The following is a 23,752-nucleotide window of genomic DNA, read 5'->3' on the forward strand; positions in this document are numbered from 1 at the left end:
AAAGACCAAGCAGCAGACACCCTGCAATAACCAACATTAACTGATACCCTGTCCACAAACACGGTGGACAAATATTGGATAAATATACTGTGATGAAATGAGGTAAAGTAGCCTATGAATAAATGGATGGAATCATATTATAATAAAACATAATGTAAAATGGATGTATTCGTATTTGAATATTAAGCTAACAATTCTTCATAAACATTTCAAACTGAAAAATGAATCATGACCCGTTCTTCAAAATACATTTTTGGCGATCTTTTTTTTTCTGGTGAAACAAATTACGATTTTCTAAAGCAAAATAAGTTATAATTAACCTGCTGCTAAAACAATGTTTATATTAGTTTTATTTCAATGTTTAAAATGCACAACCTCTGATATCGCCTCTCAGAAGTGTATCCGGGTCTCGCGCTGACCTTTCGTATATGAGCTGCTCGCACGTCTTCCATTTCCTTCACTCAGCTCCTCGCGCTTCAGCCGGTCGCTGCAGGAGGACATAAGTTTAAGCTCCCGCAATATCAACCGTCGTCAATCATGCTGTCTGTTCGCGTCGCAGCGGCTCTGGCCCGCACCCTGCCCCGACGGGCGGGATTCGTAAGTCTTATTTTTGGGCGTTTTCTCGAGTCCACAGAGCCAAGCCGGTGAATGTCAGCGCAGTTAATGGCGAGAGGCTGAGCGCGCCGCCATCTTGAATTATGAAGGGCCTGCTAATGTCTCGCGCATTACCGCATTTCATTCTGCTTCGTTTAACTTCTGTTTACTTCGTTGCATAATGTTACCTCGTGTGTCCTATTAAATCAGTTTTGTTTAAGGTTTAAGGATGTAAATAGTTGTAATTGCTCATTTTGGGGTGGTGTGGTTCATTGAATGACATTCCCTATTGAAGGTCAGGAAACGCAGCTCGGTTTCGCGACATGTCAGCTGTCAATTGTTTGTTAGTTAGTACGAATCAATTTGTTGTAATAAAGTACTTGATGCATAAAGTCTTAAATGCATTATTACATTGAACATTTTATTGTTTTAGCATGTACGTCACGTTTAGGAGGAAGTGTGACTGGCGATATGATTCGTTGACCTCTCATTCTCACTTGAGACTTTCATTTTACTGTTGAATGTGAATTAAACGGACGTTTATGTTGGTGTTCCGAAAAATGTCTATTTTATACACAAAAAGGCTTTAACGTTAGCTGCAGTAGCATGGCTGCTGCCAGCTCATGAAGGTCAAGCGTTCAAATACAACCGTTTTAATTGTACTCGTATTCAAAGTGAATAGTCTTAACTAGGGTCATGAACCAAATGTCTCTGCATGCAGGTTTCCAAAAATGTTGCTGCTGCATGCGTTGGAGCAAAGAACCTGCACACTGCCAGACCATGGCTGCAGAAGACAGGTTTGTGGTTCATGCTCTGTCATATTAAAATTATTTTGCCAGTTTATTTTGTGTTTAGTCTTCTGCATTTCTCACTCAAGTGTATTTGTTCTTGTTCAGGCACAGCTGAGGTTTCTAGCATTCTGGAGGAGAAGATTCTTGGAGCTGACACTAGTGCGGATCTTGAGGAGACTGGTCGCGTGCTGTCCATTGGTGACGGTATCGCTCGTGTGTACGGGCTGAGGAATGTGCAGGCCGAGGAGATGGTGGAGTTCTCCTCTGGTCTGAAGGTGAGTGTGCTGGGTCAGAACGAGTTTGTCTGCTTTGACATTGACTGTGTTTGTTGAATGAGAATTAAATGTTTATGCTTCGGATTTTATCTTTGATGCTATTTAGGGATTCAATAATACAACAGATCTTAACGTGTTTTTTACAGCTCCCATTTAGAAACTGCAATAAAGTCAAAGAAATTCAATGTCTGCTACTAATGTTGACATTATGACTCTTAATTAAAAAGCTAAACTTTGTTTCGCAGTATACTGTACATCTCCAAATGTATTTCTTAATGTATCTGCTGTCAATGTCTTTCTCACTTGCATTAATGAGATCTCTTTTTTTTTTTACTCCTCCTGCAGGGCATGTCTTTGAACTTGGAGGCCGATAACGTTGGTGTTGTGGTGTTTGGTAACGACAAACTGATCAAGGAGGGCGACATCGTCAAGAGAACAGGAGCTATTGTGGATGTCCCAGTCGGATTGGAGCTGCTCGGCCGTGTTGTAGATGCTCTGGGAAACCCCATCGATGGCAAGGTCTGACCGCAAATCAAAGTTTTGAACTTGAAATGTTTTCAATAACTCTTGGTAAGTCGATGAGATTTACAAATAATTATTCTCAACCCTTTTGTCTCTCAACACCAGGGCCCCCTGGGTTCCAAGGAGCGCAGACGTGTGGGTCTGAAGGCCCCTGGCATCATCCCCCGTATCTCTGTGAGGGAGCCCATGCAGACTGGTATCAAAGCTGTGGACAGTCTGGTGCCTATTGGTCGTGGACAGAGAGAGCTGATCATTGGTGACAGACAGACTGGGTAAATCCAGATTGAAAAGAGTGCAGTATTGTAAAAATAAATGAGAAATTATGTTCTATTGTTTGAGGTGCGCTGTTCATCCTAGTAATAGCAGAGTTATTAAGATGGAAGGTTTTGTACGGAGCAAAGTTTTTGTGGTGTGGTGGGTTTTCTTTTCCAAGATAAATTTTATGCAAATTTGCCGCACAACTTGTTATAACTGAAATTTGAAATCCATCTTGATATTTGAAGTTATTTGCGATAGGGTTGGGCGATGGCTACAGTGAAACATCATGATGGATTATGACATCACCCTGCGTCATTATAAAACGGTGCGGAAAAAAGTTATAAAGTGAGGTGCGTTTTTATACAACGTAAGCTGCGCAGATGCGTCTTTATACATTTATATTGTATAAAGATTATTTAGATTTATAGACTGCAGCGAGAGTCACCACGATGCCGGCTTAACGTCTGACAGCGATGGCTGATGCCCCAACCCTAATTTGTGAGCTGAATGCAACTTTGATTATCTGCTTGTACTTTAAATGTGTAATTTAAATTGTCTCCCAGTAAAACCGCCATTGCCATCGACACCATCATCAACCAGAAGCGCTTCAATGAGGGCACAGATGAAAAAAAGAAACTGTACTGCATCTACGTTGCCATCGGGCAGAAAAGATCCACTGTGGCCCAGCTGGTGAAGAGGCTTACAGACACCGATGCAATGAAATACACCATTGTGGTGTCTGCTACCGCATCTGATGCCGCTCCCCTGCAGTACCTGGCTCCTTACTCCGGCTGCTCCATGGGCGAGTACTTCAGAGACAACGGCAAACACGCCCTCATCATCTACGACGATCTGTCCAAGCAGGTGAGGACTTTGCTGTAGATGTACCTTCATCATCTGTTAGAATAGTGTTAGTCAATTAAAAAAGTACTGTATTTTAACAGCTCTCATGCGTTTGACTGGTAGTGTGCTTAAACCAAAGTAGTATGCATTATTTCTGACATGAGAGTTAAAGTAATCTTTTCTTTCTGCAGGCTGTTGCCTACCGCCAGATGTCCCTGCTTCTTCGTCGTCCCCCAGGTCGTGAGGCCTACCCCGGTGATGTCTTCTACCTGCACTCCCGTCTGCTGGAGAGAGCAGCCAAGATGAACGACAACTTTGGCGGTGGATCCCTCACTGCCCTGCCCGTCATCGAGACCCAGGCCGGAGACGTGTCTGCTTACATTCCCACTAATGTCATCTCCATCACAGACGGACAGGTGAGGCTGAACAACTTGGATTTTCTGCTGTTATCATACCTGCAAACTAGTCGCTTTTAGCAGTTATGAATCAAAAATAGGTCATTTATGTGAATCGTGTAAATCCAAAGAGTTTTTTCTTTGGGGGGTGTGTATTTTATTAAACAAACTAAATAGCATTATGGTCTTATCTTATTTATACGGCGGCATGTCATTTTAGTCTCACGTTTACAATTCTCATTTGCTCTCCGTATCGTGTTCCGCCCTGATGCATGCGCGCACACAGACAATATATCACGTCAACCACCTGAAAAGGAATGCTCCCAGGGTGGTAAACATGGCTAAGTACAGAAGACGCACGCCCTGCCCCTGACAAGCAGCAACAGTCCAGTCACCACCGGATGACAGGTTTTCGCCAAGCTTGGCTTCGTTCCATCCACACTGCCAGACAGAATTAACCATTGACATCATCAGACTATCTGTAGTTTAAATTGAGCAACGCGTCTACATAACTGAACTGTACACATCACACGAACTCGGAAATTTATGTTGACTTTATTTTGACAACAACTTCTAATATCTTTATATAGTGCCAAACAATTTAATTTTAACCCTCTGTAAACGCTGCTTCTCCCGCCAAAGAAGCGTTGCTTATAAAGAAGACCTGTAGACAACACCAGGAGCAAGTTAATAAATGGACACTTACTGTAATGCTTAAGTAAACGAAATGCAGCAGTAATAAAGTATTTTTAGCTGTTAGTTTACTGTTTCCTATATAGGTTTGTGAAGTTATAAACCATAATGTCTTGAATCTACATTTAGCATTAATGATATTAACAATATCAATAGCATTAATAATCAAAACCTGATTCATTATGAAACACTCTTAACATGCTGGAGATTATTTAGATTCAGCTTTAGTATGAATGGCATGGAAAGGCTACTTTTTAGTAACTTCAAGTACTGCTGCTGATGATCAAATTCATTTCAGTTGTTACATTTTGTTGTCAGTAGTATTAAAATATGCCACTAGGACTTCGTTTTAGCACCAAAGCCTACAAACTGTGGGTATCAGAATATAAAATAAATGGCCTGATAAAACATTAGATGTTCACGTTTTTATGTACATATTCGTCTGTGCTCAATTGATTAAATATTATTTATTTGAAAAAGTATTGTCCAGACCTGCTCCACCACAAAGAAAATATAGAGACCGCACATACGTATGCCGTTATCCTTTTTCACCTCTTCTAAGTTTGCAGGTATGGTTATGTATTGAGCTTTAACAAAGACTACACTTCCTTCCTTCCTTCAATGATTTCACATTTTGCCCGTGCAGATTTTCTTGGAGACGGAGTTGTTCTACAAGGGTATCCGTCCCGCCATTAACGTTGGTCTGTCCGTGTCCCGTGTCGGTTCTGCTGCTCAGACCAAGGCCATGAAGCAGGTCGGTGCATTTGTTGCTGATTCTTTTACATTCAATCTGTGAACCTTGATTAGCATGAATCTGGAGTTTGAAATTGTTTGATTAATTAGCCTGCCAAGACCTTAGCAAGTTTGAGATTTAAAGTTTGCAAACTACAAGATTCATGTTGCAATGTAAAGCATCTCTTGAATTGCTTTCTGTTCTCCAGGTGGCTGGTACCATGAAGCTGGAGCTGGCCCAATATCGTGAGGTGGCTGCCTTCGCTCAGTTCGGTTCTGATTTGGATGCTGCTACCCAGCAGCTGCTGAACAGAGGCGTACGACTCACAGAGCTGCTGAAGCAGGGACAGTACGGTAAGTCTGCCCCCTGCTGTTTTGGAGGACATCCTTTTCTTGGAATATTCTTGTACTAACGGTGTTTCCTTGTCTAGCACCCATGGCCATTGAGGAACAGGTGGCAGTCATTTATGCCGGTGTAAGGGGACATCTGGACAAGATGGAGCCTAGCAAAATCACCAGATTTGAGAAAGCCTTCCTTCAACACGTCATCAGCCAACACCAGGATCTGCTCACATCTATCAGGTAAAACTCTTGAGAAGTTATGTATTCTATGTTGGTTGTCAGGAAGTTATTGAATTGTGGATTTTTACTGACGTGATAGACTTTCATCATCACTGTGTTTTTCTTGAACCTGTAAATTCTCTAATCTTGCGGTCTTAATCATTGAGATGTTTAATACGTCTTAACTTTGTTTTGTTTTTTCTTCTAGGGTTGAGGGTAAAATCACAGAGCCCTCTGACGTTAAACTCAAGGCGATTGTGCTTAACTTCCTGTCAAGCTTCGAGTAGTCTGTTCCCCGTATTGCTAATGTTTTGTCAATGTTTGCATAGTGCTCCATCTTAAATTTATACAAACCCCTCAAGAGAAAATTCAAGTGGCACTTGATCCTCAATGTACAGAAATCTCCTAAGAGAGAATAAAGTGTTCCCTACTCCAACTTTGTGTCTGTGTTTTTATAACGTTGGTTGCAAATATCTTGTGTTTTAGTAATTGAGTGTGGTAAGCATATGCAATAGCATCTTGAAGCAAAGTCTACTGATAACATAACCTGTTTTAGTTTGTGACAAAAAAAATCTTGATTCATTGCATTTCATCTGTTTTCCTAAAATGTGTTTTACACTATTGTGGTAGTGAAGTATTACACTCCTAACATCATCCTGGCTGCGTTTTCTAAAAACATCGTAAGCTTACGTTAATCATAGCTCCAGTGGTTCTAAGATCAATTTAAGGTTATGATGCTTTTGAGAAACACAGCCCTGGAATGCATGAATTGGGCTTTTTGCATAAATCGTTTTCAATGCTCTGTATGAGCTGGTTCCTCAACTGTTTAAATGTGAACTCTTGTGTGAGGAGTTCTTAAATCTAGAACAGTAATGGGTAATCTGTTAGATTTTTGAACTGGTTTTTCAGAGCAAAACTGAATTTGATAACCCTGATCCAAATACACCAAATCTGGATTACTGATACTCTACGAACGCCCTTAAAGGGCATATGACGAAAATACATTTCAATGCCTTTTTCACTTGGAAAAGTTTGGCGTTTTGTTCACCCTTGAGACTGTTTTTCACTAGTAAAGTCCTACTTTTGACAGGTTGACACGAATGATGGTACCAATTTTGTTTACAAACGGTTATTAAAAACACATTTTTAGTGCCATAAAAATTAAGTGTATACTACACTATACTACTATACCACATGTTATAACGTTTTTATTTTTTAGTCTTTTTTGCTCTAGAAATCCACCCTTCAGCTGGGATCAGTTTAATTCAGATTTTTTTTTGGCTTAAACGTATGTCGATCTCACTTGAAAGTTTTGAACAACACAAACTGACGACTGCGACCTAGACTGGATTCTGTGATCCAATCCAAATTCCAAATCCATTTTTTTGATGCAATCCGTAAAATGAAATCTAATCCGATTACTTTTTGAACAATTTGACCCCGATGACAACTGATTATTAAGTCCTTGCTTTAATGCAGAGATATTGTACTGAAATTTTATCTTTTAAATAGGTTATTTATATGATATGAAGCTGTGACATGCTGTACTTAAATGTCTTATTCTAGAGAAAAATGCGTTGTCTATGAAAGTGAAATGTATGATTAAATGTCATTTAAAGTACGAATGTTTAGATTTGAGGGCATCTCAGTTCCCTTCTTGGGTTCTTTAGGTCTATTTAAAAAAAAAAGCCAGTTCAGTATGAGTGTAAAGATGGTTTAGTGGGTGATGCCAAATGTTAATTTCTAAATAAACTATGCTGTCCATGGCTTTACCACCAGATGGAGACGTCAGCATTCTGACACAAGCTGGAGATCAAACAGGTCTTAACTGCAGGTTTTCAAATTTGCTCCAGATTTGACACTGGACATCATGGACCGGTTTGCGTTATGTCCTCATCATGGAAAAACAATTACACGTGAGGTAAAAGAAAATATGACGCACACTTCTTAAAATAACCGGTTCATTGGCAATGATTATCAGAAAACTGTGTACTGTGCTTTAAAATGCAAACCACTAAAACTGAATATTTCATAAATATAAAGCTGGTTTGGTTCACTACCTGATGTGTAATGGAAAATCTGGATCCTCATGCAAAACCAGTAGGACTGATCTGAGGAATAGAAAAAAACACACTAACCTAAGGAACATTTTACAAATAATACAACCAAACACAGCTCTTCAGCATCTGTGTCAATGCACATGTGTGTCATCCAGCCATCATGTACCCAAGAAAACAAACAAACCCTCAAACACGTGCTGACAAAGTACAGCATATCATTACATACGTTCTGTGTCGACACTACTCTCTCTCATCTGTCATCAGAATCAAACAGCTGCAATCAATTATTCTACACTAAAAATAAAAAAAATGTGGCAAAGGCTGGAAAGAACATTCATAGGTTGTTTCTTGTTGGCAACTGTGCATGCATCTGTTAATAGAAGTGATACGGTTTGCCTCTCTATTAGCCAGGAGAGGAGATGTCATATACCAGCGGGATGCAGTACACACACACATTAATCTTCCAACCATAAAACACTCATCTCACTGCTGCAATATTTGCATGTGTGTAATGGCTTTGGTATTATAAGGTCCCAATATACATGCTAATATCACAAACACACTTTTGGCACAAGAATGCAAAAGGTCTGATGTTAGAGTCTGAGTGTGTGTGTGTGTGTGTGTGTCTGTGTATAAACCAGACAGGATGCTGCAGCCCATTTGAAACTGTGAGTTCTAGTCTGAGAATCTAGACCTCACTGAATTCAAGTTTAATGCGCAGGGGTGACAGGGGTTCAAGGTTAAAAAACAGGAGCAAAGTGCCACAGATCGCCCTATGATAAAAAGTACAGTTCTGAATGGTCTCCAATTTTTTTTTTTTTATTAAGTTACATTGTCTAAGACTGAAATTTTGCAGTCATTTGGTGTCATTGTCACATTTTTCTCTGTTAAGTGACTTTGCTTAGGAAGATTCCATGGTTTTATTATAGTAAAAGTGTAGTAGTATGTTTTTAGGCAGATTCATTATCATATTAACATTTATGTATTACCACAGTTTTACCAATTTTGTAGTTCAATTGTGGTGTGACACATTGGTTCATTTGTGGATACTTTGGTTTTACTGAAATAGTTAATCTACCATTGTTGTAATAAAACCAAGGTTCATTTTTAAGGGTCCTCATGCCGTAAATGTTAATTTACTGAAATTAACCAGAAATTAACTGTTCACCCTGAAATTCAAAACAAAACAGACTATTTACTCTCTTAATACACATTCCTGGTTTTATTTGACACGATGAATCAGATTGTGTGGACAAGAATATTCTTTTGAAAAAACAATTTTTTTGGTGTTCCACAGAAGACAGACAGGTTTGGAGTAAACATGAGGGTAGAAAAAATATTTTCTTATTCAATACAATTCAAAAACAAGTAAAGCTGTTCACAATGTGCTCTACAAAACAAAACAAAAAAAGAGAAAGAAAACATGAGAACATCACAGTTGTTTTTGAAGCAGTTTTTTTCTTTCTTTTATTCTGTTGCTGTTAATCTGAGAGATGAAAGCTATAAATACTGGAAGCAAAGAGAAAGCGAGAGAAAACTGTAAAACTGATCCAATTCCTGTGTTTTTGCTTCACTATCTGTAAAAGCTATTAACTATGTGTCACTAAACAGTAAAAAAAAACACTGGGCAAAGTCCTTCCCAATGTAAAGATTGTAAAGAAACTACATTACTTCATCAACATATTTTTATCTAAATTCCCAGTGAAATGCCTTGGAACGCACAGCATTATTTAATGTCTGTACGTAATCTCAGATGAAAAATGCAGTGATCATAAGACATATCGAAATTCTCTTCAGATTCTAAAGCGGATTTGATTGGTCGAAGGTGCAGCGTGATGTCATGGAATTTCTAGATTTTTTTTCAGCGACCGTGCCAGACTGTCAGTTCAGAACGCTGATATGTTTTTAATGGGAATTTCGTCAGTGCGTAGGAGCATATCAGTTTATTGACGTCCTTTAAGCTAACTTATTTTTTATAAAAGGAAAAAATCATTCATATTGAATTTACTGGGGCTTTAAAGCTAATGATAATAACACTCAACAAAATCATTATATATTCAAACCTATATGACTTTCTTCCGCAGAACACAAAAGAAGATATTTTGAAGAACGTTGATAAACAAGCAATACTGACCACCATTGACTTCCATCATATGGAGACAAAACTATATATCTAACTATATATAAAATATCTTCTTTTGTGTTCCACACAACAAACAGTCATATACAGGTTTTGAATAACAAGAAGCTGAATAAACGATGACAGAATTTTTTTGTTAAACTACCTCTAAACTAAACCCACACATGCATTTAATTGTGTTTCTGTAACGGTGAGATCTGTTATTCTTTTTGGAAGAACAGGAACATTAGTTAGCTCATTCAAGTGAATGATGTCAGTTTTTGGAACTGTTTCCGATTAGCCGAGTGTCGACCGATAGTGATTTACCTGCTGCGTGACCTATTCAGCCTCTGTAGACTAAAGCTCTCTAAATCATTAGCTTTACCAATGGAAACACTCCGCCTGGATCCCAGACACCATCTGACAAAATATTACGCTTGCAGATTCACAAAATAACACATTGCAGAATATTCTCCCCCCATGTTCATTCCAGGTAAACATTTCCGTTAGATTTTTCTTTGTGTGTTTGACCATTTAATTCCCTTTATAACATTCCGGGAAAATATTGAGATGTAGCACGTCTTCCCTCCCAATGCCAGCGTTACAAACAGTGGGATCCAGACATCTGTGCGACTAACTTTAAATTGTAACTAACAGTGTTTGGGTGAAGTGATGTAAGCCTGTTTTAGGGTTCTTGCGTTTTAACGTTAAAATCTGCTGAGTGCTTGAAGAACAGGGCAGTTTATGTAACGTTACAAAACCAGATTCCCAAAGTTCACACATGTGCATCTGTTTACATGTCTCATCATTTACCCCACATTGTTCCAAACCCGTTCAACGTTTTTCTTTCTGTGAAACAGAAGAAAAATGTTCGTGTTTTTGTCGTCCACACAATGAAAGGGCACCAGGGCTGTCGAGGTGAAAAAATCATCACATGAGTCCATGTGAGGCAATATTTGAGAACCTTCCCCATTCACTCTCATTGTGTGGAAAAGAGCAGATCAGATGTTTTGTTATGAAGATAACTTGTGTTCACAGAGCAAAGGAACTAGAAGTTTAAGGCACATCTTTAATTTTCCTTAACACTTACTTTTAACGTCATCTGTTTTTGTACAGTTTTCACAATCACATGCAGATACTGTGTATGTGGAAGGCTAAGTACCTGAGTAATAGCTTCCATGTGCCGCCAAGCTCCCCACACACACATTATACTGTGACAAACACACATTATCCATCACACACTCTCATCCATCTCTGCTGATGTGCCTTTGAGGTTTTTAGCGTGTGACCGCAGATTCGAGCTCCTAGACTGTTAAAGTCTCGTGGATCAGAAGACAAATCCATTCGGAGTCCGGCGTGGCACGCAACAGGAGCTGATAATGAAAGCCTGTTGGTGTATTTTCACAACTGCCTTTCTTCAGCTACTTGTAGAATAACATTTCTGAGCTTTCTGAGGTTAGATTTTAATGAAGTTTTGCTGCTTGTTTTGTTCTTATCTCGTCAAATCTTTAAAGGAATGTTCCAGGTTTAATTCAAATCAAACTCAGGCCTAAATGCCACTGCGATTCATTGCTTGTTTTTGCAAACTGACGGATGAACCAAAATTGTTTATTGCGCTAATCGAAAGCATGGTGCTTGAATTAAACCTGAGGCATTCCCAGAAAGTAAGCGTTCGCCTAAAAATGAAAATTCTTTCCTTATTTACTCATCCTCGGGTCTTTCCGAACCTGTATGACTTTATCTCTTCTACAGAACACGAAAGAAGATAGTTTGAAGAATGTTGATTGATTCCATTGACTTCCATCATTAAAGCACAAAAGCACTGAGACATTTCTCAAAATATCTTCTTTTGTGTTCCACAGAGGAGATGTTTACAAGCTTTGAGACATGAGGATGACTAAACAATGACGTCATTTTTATTTTTGGGTAATGTCTCATTATTGACGGAACTATGAAACCCATCTGAATCCAGACAAACACATCTATTATTGCGTTAAAAAATATTGAAAGTTCTGTGGAGATGATATTCCACCATCCCACATGAGGTTAAGCCGTCCCAAGAGGGGTCGGGAAAAAGTTATACTTCCTGGAGGAGATTAAGAGAACATTCTAGTGCCCCACATTAACCCGTCTGGGCAATTACATGCCCCTAAAGTGCATGTAACATGGCCAGTGACACAGGCTGTTAAAAGCACCAGCGTAACCTACTCCAATAAACGCACCGAACAGGGTCTGTGTGTGTGAAAGGGACACTCAGGTATGTCGGTAGCCATGTCTGCTAAAAGACTCGCACAGAATCTCATTTCCAACTCACATTATTGTGGCTGTTCTTGCACAAACACAGACGTGGATGTGTCGTTGTGCAGTCGAACCTTTAGGCTCACACACATGGTAAGATCATTAGCAAGGTCGTCTTACGGCAAACGAACTGCTTTCGTCGGGCCATCTCAACCTATGATAGGAACAAAAGGACACTGTGTGTGTCTCTGTGTGTGTGTGTGTGTGTTTGCTTCCTGCTGGTCCACCGATAGATCTAACAGAACTAGACATTCAGAGAAAAACTTCAGGCCAGCGCCTGTTGTAACACATGCTTGCGCCAATGGGAAGAACATTCCAGTACTTCGACCACCTGGGTCTTTACATACCCATAATGGCTAGGAAAGGTTTAATGACAGAGCAGATTCAGCTAAAGACTGTAATTTGGTCTCCTGACACACACACAGAACGGCGTTTGACGCTCTGATTAGGATGTGGGATTATGTCACTCACCGCATCATGGCGTGGTTGCTGGATGGTCAGTTTGATGGACCGGCCGGCGGTGTGAATATCAATCTGGCGTATATGAATGGGTCTGTTATTATTGATGGTGACCGCTCACCGTGAGTCATTTACTGGATCCTTGCCACATGAGCAACGATTGTAGACGATTTCTTTCTTCCGTTTTTAAAAATCAAATACAAAGGATGAAATCATTGACTGTTTGTTTTGCTTTAACACATTTTAATTGTGGAAAAAGTGTAGAAACTACATTAATAGTTTAGTGGTGCTTTTGTGTATGTAACTCTTCATATCTCAGGAGATTTGATGTAGTATTCAGTTTTGTTTCACTAAAGTATTTCCTTAGTCTCAAATTTTTCTCTTAAGATTGATCAGAGATGAAAATGAGACTTCAAAAGTTTACATTTGCTCTCCATTTATTCTCATTGATGAAATTATTGAGATATTAAAGAGATCTCATCTCACCGGACCACAAGCTTGGCTATTGTAGGTGGTTGCCAGGATGTTGCTATGATGTCATGAGTGTTTTTTGATTGCTATGAGGTTGCCATGTGCTCTGGGATGTTGCCAACAGGCCTGTCTCCAGTCTCTAATATTCTTTTTTTAGATATGTTTATTGGATTTTTGGGGATTAAGTTTTACCTGTAATGTTTGCCTTCGACACACACAGCTCACAGTCTCAGACATGTTTCTTTGTCCTGTGTTGCCTTGTATGTTATTAAACTGTTATTGTGTTGAAAAATGTGATAATTGGTTTGAATTGCTCTTGTATCATTAAAACACCGCTAACCACATTTCCGCCGCGTTCACGTGGATCTTTTTTTTAGGTTTTTTACTAGGCAATCCTCTGTGCGAGAATCAGACATTCATGGAACATTAGCATCACACCGTCCAGTTATCTTTAAACAATTCCCCACGGATCCACTTCAGCACGCGTTTTAATGGTGCCTGTCCGTTAAAATGACGGGAAAGTATGTGACGACACAAGAAAGGAAGGACGGATGGATGGAAAAGGAGGACGAAGGATGTGGAACAAATGGAAGCTCATAAAAGGTACCAATAAGAGTTTAGACGTGAGCCTGGCCCCAACATTTATATGGCCCCGCCCACACAGCATGGGGGCGTCTGTTAGGCTCATAACTCCGCCCACCACAGCTGCTGTGAGTTGATAGACAGCCTGTTACCTCACCCCAACACACACATCATTAAAACCCAAAGGCACACAGAAGTCGTTCTTTTCTCCTGTCCCTCAAACAAACACAGAGCTCTTTAAGGTTCAGTAGCTCAAAGGTTTTCCCTGCTGATACAGCAACATACACATATATTCACATCATACTCGCAAAAACCAGTCATTGAAGACAAGGATCAAAGATCAGCGCACACACTCCTTCTGTTAGTAGGCAGAAGGTTGTGGGTAAAGATGCCATGCATAATGCATCTCCTCGCGGCCGTTTCTCTGATTTTGAGTTTAAGTTCGGCAAACGCAGAATCAACCGGTAAGTACTATTGTATTATTTCATTTTTAAAGAAACAAGTGTTTTTTCATTCAGAACTGCTTACGTCACCTGAATTAAACCTTTTGATTATTTGAGTTCATTCTTAACAGCATTTTTGCGTTTTTTTAATCACTCGCTTTACTAATTTCTCCGTCAGTCACGTAAAATCTCACGCTGAGCTGAGCTGTTCATGTCAATTTAACTCTACGAGGGTCTGATTTCCTTATTTTTTCCTTCAGTGGCTTTCTTGGTCTACTTGTAACTTATCTATGTTTGGCTACAAATTTGCTGTATTAGTACTCTTTGTGTGTTAATGGTAGTTAATTTGTGGCTTTCGTCTGAAATCGAAACACAGAGATGAATGCATAACACTTGTCTGTGCAACGTTTACTTGAAGCGGCGTGTCAGCGCATGTTTGAACATTAGAATGACCAATAACAAATAAAGCCCAAACACATATGTTGGTAATCACGTTCTGCATCTAAACATTTCAGCACATCATCTGTAAACAAAATGATGCATTTGAGCAACAAAAGAAATGTACAAATTCTACATTCTTTTCTAAAAAAAAAGTGAAGCCAAAGAAGTGCACGTGACGTTAAACAAAGAAAGATGGTGGTTTAGTGGTTGCTACTGTTCCCAAATTTTTTCCAACCAGAGGCTTGGATTTGGCGAAAATTTTGTTTAGTTTTACTTTTCAATTCTCTTACCGATTGCTCAGTCATGAAAATAAGTCTGGTCCTCTCTCTCTGTTACGCTATAGGAAAAATGTAATTTTGGTATCATTTAAGTAATCGCGTTTTACACCATAATATTTGCCTGTACAGCCAATGGCAGACTGCCATCCCCATAACAACCGACATCTGTGTTTGACATCCGATCGTAACACCACAACGGCTGAAGCTTTCAAGAAGTTTTCCGTTAGAAATCTTTAATGAAGGTCCAATTCAATCCCATTTCACGTCAATCTCAATAACACCATCGGTATCAGCAGACATTAATCTGAAATTCAAGAGCTTTTATTTTATTCTGGAACCCAACAGAATACACACTAAACTAAGAACTTGAAATGAAGGAACATTTTGTCTTCGATCCTTCAAACCCACTGAAGTCCAGAACATGCAAAATCCAACTATAGAAAGTCTTGCGATTGAGTTTTTTTTTAAACTCCACAAAAATAGTTAAATTCGTATTCAACTTGCTTCATGAACAGCGACAGCATTTACTGTCTTACAGAATGACATCAACCTAAAAAGACTCGGGCATCATTCCCAGCATGCAATAGCATAAGGAACAACTTTATTTTTGTGAGCGGGATGCTTTGTGTTTGAATAACTCTTTGTATAACACTTATGTAACCTTTTATTAATGTTTCCTCTTGCAGTGTATAACCTGCTAACTTCACCGGACTGTCTGCCAGATCTACTGCACGGAGGTTTGGCAGAGCAGGGAGTAACAGAACTCTTTATTCTTGCAACGTTTCGTCTCCAGCCTCGAACCGGAAGCACCGTATTTACTCTGTATAACCCGCAAGACAACAGCAAGTACTTTGAGTTTACAGTAATGGGAAAACTCAATAAAGGTATGAAAATGACTTTTAGATATGGGCCTAAAGAAGCCTTGTTTCAGAAGCAAATGTTATGAACCATTTCCGTTGGCCAAATTGTTTGAATAATTTGATTACAATAAAGTCGAGTACAAGTTTTGCTAAGCAAGTAAATATGGTTAGTTTTAACTTCATATTTATCAAACAATTAAAGTCAAATAAATGTGGTGTATCTTTCAAATTTTTGTCAATTAAGTTAAATTACCATTTAGATTGAAAACATTTTAATTTTAAAGGTAGGCTATGACATTATGTTTTCTTTCCCTCTCTGTAGCTAGCTTACGATACCTCCGCCGAGATGGCAGGATGGGTACTGTCACCTTTAACAATCTCAAACTGGCTGACGGGGAAAAGCATCGCTTGCTTTTCCATCTGAAGGGACTGGAAGTAGGCGGTCCGAAGGCGTTTCCGCAGGGCCAGGGGGTGATACCTGTGCCCGGTGTGGAGCTACATGTAGACTGCAGGCTGGTGGAGACCCTGAGAGATTTACCCGCTGTGTTCAACGGTCTAAACAATCACCAGGGAGTTGAACTCAAAACGATGCAGGGGAAAGCGCAAGTATGACACGTTTAGTTGCATGCACGCTGACTTTGTTCTTCACCTGTTGGTATTAAAGGCCACTGTGGCTTGTGTCCTGATGGGCAGGAGGAGTTGGAGGAGCTCAAACTGGCATTCGGTGATACGATGGAAAATGTTGCATCACTTCAGGACTGCCACACTCATCAGAGTGACTCCGTACAGACTTTAGGTAAAGATAAAGTCAAAAGTGTTCAATGCTGAATGCAGACTCGATTCGGTTGACTGACAGAGAAATGGTGAATAAATTGAGTTTCTTTTCTGTAAATTAAGGGCTAAACACTAAACAGCTCACTACACAGATGCTGGAGCTGACGAAGGTCATTAATGAGCTAAAAGATGTTCTCATTCAGCAGGTAACATTTTTATAATCTTAAAGGTCAAGTGTGTAGATCTTTTGACAGAAATGCAATATAATATTCATATCTATGTTTTCAGAGGTGTATAAAGACCTTACATAATAAGGCATTTTATTACCTTAGAATGAGCTATTTCTATATACAAACACCACGGCTCCCTTGCATGGAAATTTTGCAATGTTGTGTCTATACTAGCCATAAATGGACAAACTGCTCTACAGTGGGCCATTCGTAAATACGTTATCTCCTCCGGCAAAGAAGCGAAAATGTGACAACATCTTCAGTGTTAGCCACCGTTGTGCTTCGAAAGGGAGGGGAGGACTGAGTCGTTGGTTGCAATTCGCAACCTCACCGCTAGATGCCACTAAATTTTATTAATTAATATGAATTAATTTTAAAATATTACTCATAAATCATATTAATTCAATTAATATTCTTAATTTCCATTGCTTTTTTACCGCTCTTATATGTGTGTGTTAATGCATTTACAGGTAAAGGAAACCTCTTTCCTCAGAAACACCATCTCTGAGTGCCAGGCCTGTGGTAAGACATCACACGAGCCAAAGCATACAAACAACACTTGTGCAAATGAGATTTTAACATGGCCGCAAATTTGCAGAACACCTGCCAAAAATGTACTCTTAAGCTTAACCATGACGTGCCGTTATTTCTGACCAGATGCAACACATAATTTGTTACATTTCTAGGACTGGGCGGATCGGAGGTGGTAAAGCCAAAGTGTACTCCTGGAGTGTGTTTCCGTGACGATATGTGCATAGAAACAGAGGATGGGCTGGAGTGTGGACCGTGCCCTGATGGATACACAGGGGATGGATACAGCTGTGATGATGTTAATGAGGTATGGCATTCACTATCATGAGGAATGTTTGATATTTCCTTGAGACAAAAAACATGGTCCTTAACAGAAGAAAAACCTTTTTCCTAGTCCGATTGATCTTTTTTTTAAGAATGGTGGCTACTGGTAGGAGGGGGCAGTCCATCTGATCGGATGGGGGGAATAAGATGTTTTTGAAACATATATAAACAAGATATGGTTTTCTCTGAATTCTTGTTTGAATGAATGAATAACATTGGCATGCACTTGTCTATAAATTGCAGTGCCAGTTTAACCCGTGTTTCCCGGGCGTGAGGTGTGTAAACATGGCTCCAGGGTTTCGCTGTGAAGCCTGCCCACTTGGATTCACTGGCAAACCCGTGGAGGGTGTGGGCGTGGCCTTTGCACAAACGCACAAGCAGGTATGTCATCCCCAACACAACGTGAAGCGACGGCGATTTCTCAAAAATCCCACTACACAGGTTAGAATTAGTAACAGAAACTAGTGCATACAGTTCTAGCAACTTCAGCTTTGACCCTGGTGGTCCGAGATCTTGTGATGAGCGACTAATGATTACTGAACAACTCGCATTCATATCAGTTCCCAGCACAATCCTATCATTCAATAGAAATATTGATAAGTCAAATCACTAATTAAATATGATCAGAGCAGCACGTGTTAAGAGCAGCATTGAAGCCTTAGCTACAATAGAGCGCATGTAGGTTCATATCTCTCATTCCTGTTTTTTTGTTTTTTGGATAAAAGCGTCTGCCAAATGCATAAATGTTTTGTCGTAGGTGTGTGATGATATCGACGAGTGTAAAGGTCCAGATAATGGAGGCTGCACTGCCGATTCCATCTGTGTGAACTCTGTGGTGAGAACTGACATCGACACGATTCCGTGATCTTAAATGTTGATTAAAAAGCAGATTGAATCAATAACGTGTCCGTTCTCTTGAATGCAGGGATCATATCAATGTGGCAGATGTAAGACCGGCTTCACAGGTGACCAGATCCGAGGTTGTAAGCCAGAGAAAAGCTGTGGAAACCGGCTGCACAACCCCTGCGACCCCAACGCTCAGTGCACAGAGGAGAGAGATGGAACCATCACTTGTCAGGTGCATAGTCGCACATAGACTGCTGAACGAGGACCAAATGTATCGTGTTTTGTGGTAAACGCAACATTTGTGTGCTTTAGTGTGGCATTGGGTGGGCTGGAAATGGTTTTCTCTGCGGAAAAGACACAGACATCGATGGCTACCCCGACGAGAAGCTTCGCTGCAGAGACCCCAATTGCAGAAAGGTAACTATGGCAACAATGTAGACGGTATTGACTTGCTGTGGAGATATAATTTGTCTGTCTCAAGAACCGCTGAATCGTGTGTTTTCACAACCAGGATAACTGTGTCACCGTTCCAAACTCGGGACAAGAGGACGCAGACAGCGATGGGAAAGGTGACGCATGTGACCCAGATGCAGATGGCGATGGAATTCTCAACGAGCAGGTAAACTCAAATGGGATCATTAGTTGCATAGCTTTTATGTGTTTCTTTAACTCGGAATATTGTGCTTATTCCTTTCTGATGTTTCTGAATAAAGAAATGACTATATTGTGGTGTGCATGTGTACGAATTTTAGGACAACTGCTGGTTGACCCCGAATATAAATCAGCTGAACAGTGATAAAGACAGTCACGGCGACGCATGCGACAACTGTGTCCGAGTGGATAACCCAGATCAAAGAGACACAGATTCAGATGGCCTCGGAGACGCATGTGACGATGACATGGATGGAGATGGTAAGAGATCACGTACACAATAACAAAAGATCTGTCTGTGTTTTGTCTTTCTGCTGCTGAGTCTCCCCATATTTATTGTAAGGGATAAGAAACATTCTGGATAACTGCCAGCGGGTGAAAAATCGTGATCAACTGGATCGTGATGGGGATGGGGTGGGAGATGCATGTGACAGCTGTCCTGATATCCCAAATCCAAACCAGGTATTTCTATAAAAAAGATTTTTTTTTCTGAAATAATAATCCTGATAAGATAAAGAATATGAATATTGGCATTCAATCTTCTCCGTAGTCTGATATTGACCATGATCTCGTTGGAGACTCCTGTGACACAAATCAAGACAGGTAAGACGAGCAACTCTTTTCTGCTTCTTTAAACCAAGCAAAGTGCAGTTAGACTGGGTTTATATGTTTTTACATTAAGACTAATGATCAATAAACGTTCAGAGATATCGCAGCTTTTTTGATATCCCATCTTGCATCCTCAAGTGATGGTGATGGTCATCAAGACAGCAAGGACAACTGCCCACTGGTTATAAACAGCTCCCAGTTAGACACAGATAAAGACGGACTGGGAGATGAGTGTGATGACGATGATGATAATGACGGTATTCCTGACTCAATTCCTCCCGGACCTGATAACTGTCGGCTGGTGCCCAATCCTGACCAGATGGATGACAACAGTGAGTACTTACCATAAAGTCCTTTCTTAAACTTTGGTTTCAAACCAATTCCAGTATGCCATACATACACCGTGAACTGTGGAACATTAATAGCAAATTTTACCGAAAAAAAGAATCTACTCAACCTCATGTGACAATACTGTAATTTGGTGAATGGACTGAAATGGTAGTCAAAAAAATGTCTTGTTCTTCTCTCCACTATCCAGATGATGGGGTGGGTGACATATGCGAGTCAGACTTCGACCAGGACAAAGTGATTGACAGAATTGATAACTGCCCGGAAAACGCAGAGATCACCCTGACAGACTTCAGAGCCTATCAGACCGTCGTACTGGACCCAGAAGGTGATGCCCAGATTGACCCCAACTGGGTGGTTCTGAATCAGGTAACAGATCAGTAGCAGACCTACAAAGAAAATTATTTTTGTGATGTACAAGTTTGAAAAACTCTCATCTTGCTGTAAAGGGAATGGAGATTGTCCAGACCATGAACAGTGACCCCGGCCTGGCTGTCGGTGAGTGACTTATTTTTTTATTGTACTATGATCTATTGTACGAATTCCACCAAACTGTCATCATACCCCTCTTCGATGACACCAGGCTACACTGCGTTCAGCGGCGTTGACTTCGAGGGTACGTTCCATGTGAATACGGTGACTGATGACGACTACGCCGGCTTTATCTTCGGATACCAGGATTCCTCTAGTTTTTATGTCGTGATGTGGAAACAAACTGAGCAGACGTATTGGCAGGCCACGCCCTTCAGAGCCGTGGCCGAACCTGGCATTCAGCTAAAGGTCGGTTAGCTGAATATTGAGATTGTGAATGTAAATGTTGTGTCTTGCATGAAACCAACAGAGCTCTCGCTGTCTTTATCTCGCAGGCAGTGAAATCTAAATCTGGACCAGGTGAGCATTTGAGAAACTCTCTTTGGCACACCGGTGACACTAATGATCAGGTGCGTCTGCTGTGGAAGGATCCACGGAATGTCGGCTGGAAAGATAAAGTGTCATACCGCTGGTATCTGCAGCACCGCCCCCAGGTCGGATACATCAGGTGAGCAAACTACACACATGATTCTAACTTCAGATCAAAAGTTTGAGATCTATTCAATGGACCTATGAGGTGATGGTCAGAGTCTCCAAATGGGCGGATTTAAACAAGGAGACATATCAGTCACCCGATTCACATGAAAAAGAAACAGGTCACAACTCAAAATGATTCAGTAATGGACATTTATGTGTTTAGGGTGCGTTTCTATGAGGGCTCCGACCTGGTGGCAGACTCTGGGGTGACAATTGATACCACAATGAGAGGTGGAAGACTGGGTGTCTTCTGCTTCTCTCAGGAAAACATCATCTGGTCCAACCTAAAGTATCGCTGCAATGGTGAGGACGCACGTGAATGTTTCACAGGATCACCACTGCAACATTCATAACAAATAGATGGTTATTTTCATCCATCATATCATGTTAACAGAACTGTTGAAAATGATATCAATATTTATAAAAAGATTGAACGTAATTAATATATAACCTCTCGACGAGTGATATGTTGATAAAAGATTGTATCGACACAGCTGTCCACATACAACAATGAATTCATATACTTACCTATGTAGCTGAAATGTACAAAAGCCACACTTACCATTTTTGTATTGCATCTCTTTATAGACACCATTCCAGAGGATTTCCAGGAGTTCAGCACACATCACGGCGTGGACCCGCTGTAAATAACTCCAATATCAGTATACACACTTGAGTGTGTGTGAGTATATATACTCGCACCATTACGCACATTCTTGTGTGCTTCTGAAAACACAGCTTTGCACAATGTGTGTGTATAATTGGGATATGTGTATACACAATGTGTATGCCTTTTTTATCCACTCCTTTTTTTACTCTAGCGTTTAAAAATCCTCATGCAAATAAACTAGTTCATGTAACATTTAGATAAAAGATGGATAGTATCTTCTGTTTTTTAACACAATTGCCTAGAATGAAGGTAGTTCTGCATCAAATCCATTGTTAAGACAATATTTACAAAAAGGTTCAAACATGTAAAAAGGAAACATGTACACCTGGTGTCTCACATGCCGTTTGACAATAAAAATAAGATTGTGATTAGAGTTGAGCCGGATACTCGGCTGAAACGAGTATCCGGTACGGATAAAGCACTTTTGCCGAGTACGAGTATCATACGAGTAATTACAAGTCAATATCTGTGGTCGGATTGAATAAAAATACTCATTCTGTTGCTGACTGTGTCCCGCTCTGCTCACTCACACACAGAAGACTGAGAAGAGAACAGCGCTCTGTCTATCTGTCTCTCCCTCAGTCACTCAGATTCGCGGGTCTTTTCCGTTAACGTTTAGGGTTTCTTCAGCGTCAGGTTTGTTTTTTTATTTCGGTTTGTAGTACTTACTTATTAACGAGAAGAGTTCTGGTAAACGTGGGGTTTGTTCAGACGTGGTGCTTGGTAGAATGCGCCTCGCTTTGCGTCTCCGCCTGTCGGAGTTTATTTTTCTTTTTTAAACCGTCAGCTGGCTCTAACCAGTTTTTAATTAAAAGTTAAAAAAATAAAGTTATGTTGAGATGAAAACTATTGTTCATTACATTTTACTTCATAATTGCAACCGCATGTGTTGTATTCATTGTTGCCAAACTTGTTCTGAATATAGTTTGTTTGTTATCGTGATCAAAACCATTGATCTGAAGCTCAATGCTGATGCTGTCATATAAATAGTTTTATAATCAGCAATAAATATAACAATTTCTGATCAACCCATATCAATTGCATGCTTAAAATAACATACCGGTTAAAGCCCCGCCCATATCAAGACAACCCGACCCACTTCCGGGTTAAATCCCGCCCATTTCCAAATTAGGCCCCGCCCAGTCCGAGTACAGATACGAATACAGATAATTCATATGGTTGACAGATACAGATACGGATACAGATAATGCTGTACTCGCTCATCCCTAATTGTGATTATGTTGTCAAAATTCTGTTCTGTGGCCCTGAGACAATACATTTGTTCCAAACTTTAGGTAAGACAGTAATGCCCTGTTTCACGGAAAAGGCTTAAAGGAGTAGTTCACCTTCAAAATGGAAATCTCTCATCATTTACACGCCCTCTTGTCATTTCAAACCTGTACGACTTTCCCTCTTCTGCAGAACACAAAAGAAGATATTTTGAAAAATGTTCAGAACAGCACTTCTATTGTAACCAATGCAAGTGAATGGGAGGCTTTTAACAACATTCTTCAAAATATCTTCTTTGTGTTCTGCAAAAAGAATGAACTTGAAATGACAAGAGGACGTGTAAATGATGACAGAATTTTCATATCGAAGTTGAACTACTCTTCACGCCTAATCACAGACTAAAATGAATGATTGAGCTGTCTGAAATTAAAATAACGTGCCCTGAAATATCTTGTTTTGTCTCAAGATGCACACCAATAAAGGCATTTTTATAAAAGCGACTTTATTTATCCTAATCTAACTTAAGCATGGTCCTTGTTTAAGATAAGACTAGTCTGTGAAACCGGGCCTGAGACATTTGGATTTATATACTTTATGTGACCAAAAGTAAGTGGCTAGCCTTTGCATCAGGATTGTATCTCTGATGCCTGAAAATACAGCCTAAATATAGGTAGACGGGTGACTAGGCTTCGAGACAATTTGTTCAAGTGAGCTAGTTCATGTTTGTTCTGTAGCACATTTGCCCGGGTGAGGTCACACAGAGAGTTCCTGCTGTTTTCGCTCTTAGCTCATGCTA

General features: G+C 40.0%; 3 protein-coding genes across 9 annotated transcripts in view; 2 read left to right on the top strand and 1 right to left on the bottom strand.

Moving 5' to 3' along the window:
* The window catches only part of haus1 (HAUS augmin-like complex, subunit 1), a 41,540-nt gene that overhangs the window by 16,432 nt on the left and 1,356 nt on the right, over positions 1-23,752 (bottom strand). For 4 of the 7 annotated variants that reach the window (XM_056731022.1, XM_056731021.1, XM_056731019.1 and 1 more), the window contains exon 3: positions 7,725-7,775. The exons of 2 other annotated variants lie outside the window; for them this stretch is intronic. Coding sequence is in view for 1 of the 5 variants with exons in the window: in XM_056731017.1 (XP_056586995.1) it covers positions 420-452 (33 nt within the window). In the remaining 4 variants the exon portion in view is untranslated. Of the gene's footprint in view, positions 1-419; positions 558-7,724; positions 7,776-23,752 lie in introns of those variants that run through there. One more of the 7 variants, XM_056731017.1, reaches the window with a different exon arrangement.
* atp5fa1 (ATP synthase F1 subunit alpha) lies at positions 439-6,100 on the top strand. Its single transcript, XM_056731010.1, has 11 exons — positions 439-597; positions 1,316-1,391; positions 1,491-1,660; positions 2,006-2,179; positions 2,288-2,454; positions 3,004-3,304; positions 3,475-3,699; positions 5,018-5,125; positions 5,313-5,457; positions 5,535-5,685; positions 5,873-6,100. Exons 1-11 carry the CDS (start codon positions 538-540, stop codon positions 5,949-5,951), a joined length of 1,656 nt encoding a protein of 551 aa, XP_056586988.1. The 5' UTR covers positions 439-537; the 3' UTR covers positions 5,952-6,100.
* On the top strand, positions 13,811-22,227 carry thbs4b (thrombospondin 4b). The gene is made up of 22 exons (XM_056731009.1): positions 13,811-14,117; positions 15,502-15,699; positions 15,998-16,281; positions 16,369-16,471; positions 16,573-16,655; positions 17,150-17,201; positions 17,366-17,517; positions 17,778-17,915; positions 18,292-18,369; positions 18,460-18,612; positions 18,693-18,797; positions 18,892-18,999; positions 19,133-19,292; positions 19,375-19,493; positions 19,582-19,634; positions 19,779-19,972; positions 20,179-20,357; positions 20,438-20,486; positions 20,572-20,768; positions 20,855-21,027; positions 21,220-21,359; positions 21,645-22,227. Exons 1-22 carry the CDS (start codon positions 14,042-14,044, stop codon positions 21,701-21,703), a joined length of 2,853 nt encoding a protein of 950 aa, XP_056586987.1. The 5' UTR covers positions 13,811-14,041; the 3' UTR covers positions 21,704-22,227.

This window comes from Triplophysa dalaica, chromosome 19 (assembly GCF_015846415.1).
Source record: "Triplophysa dalaica isolate WHDGS20190420 chromosome 19, ASM1584641v1, whole genome shotgun sequence".
Lineage (NCBI taxonomy): Eukaryota > Metazoa > Chordata > Actinopteri > Cypriniformes > Nemacheilidae > Triplophysa > Triplophysa dalaica.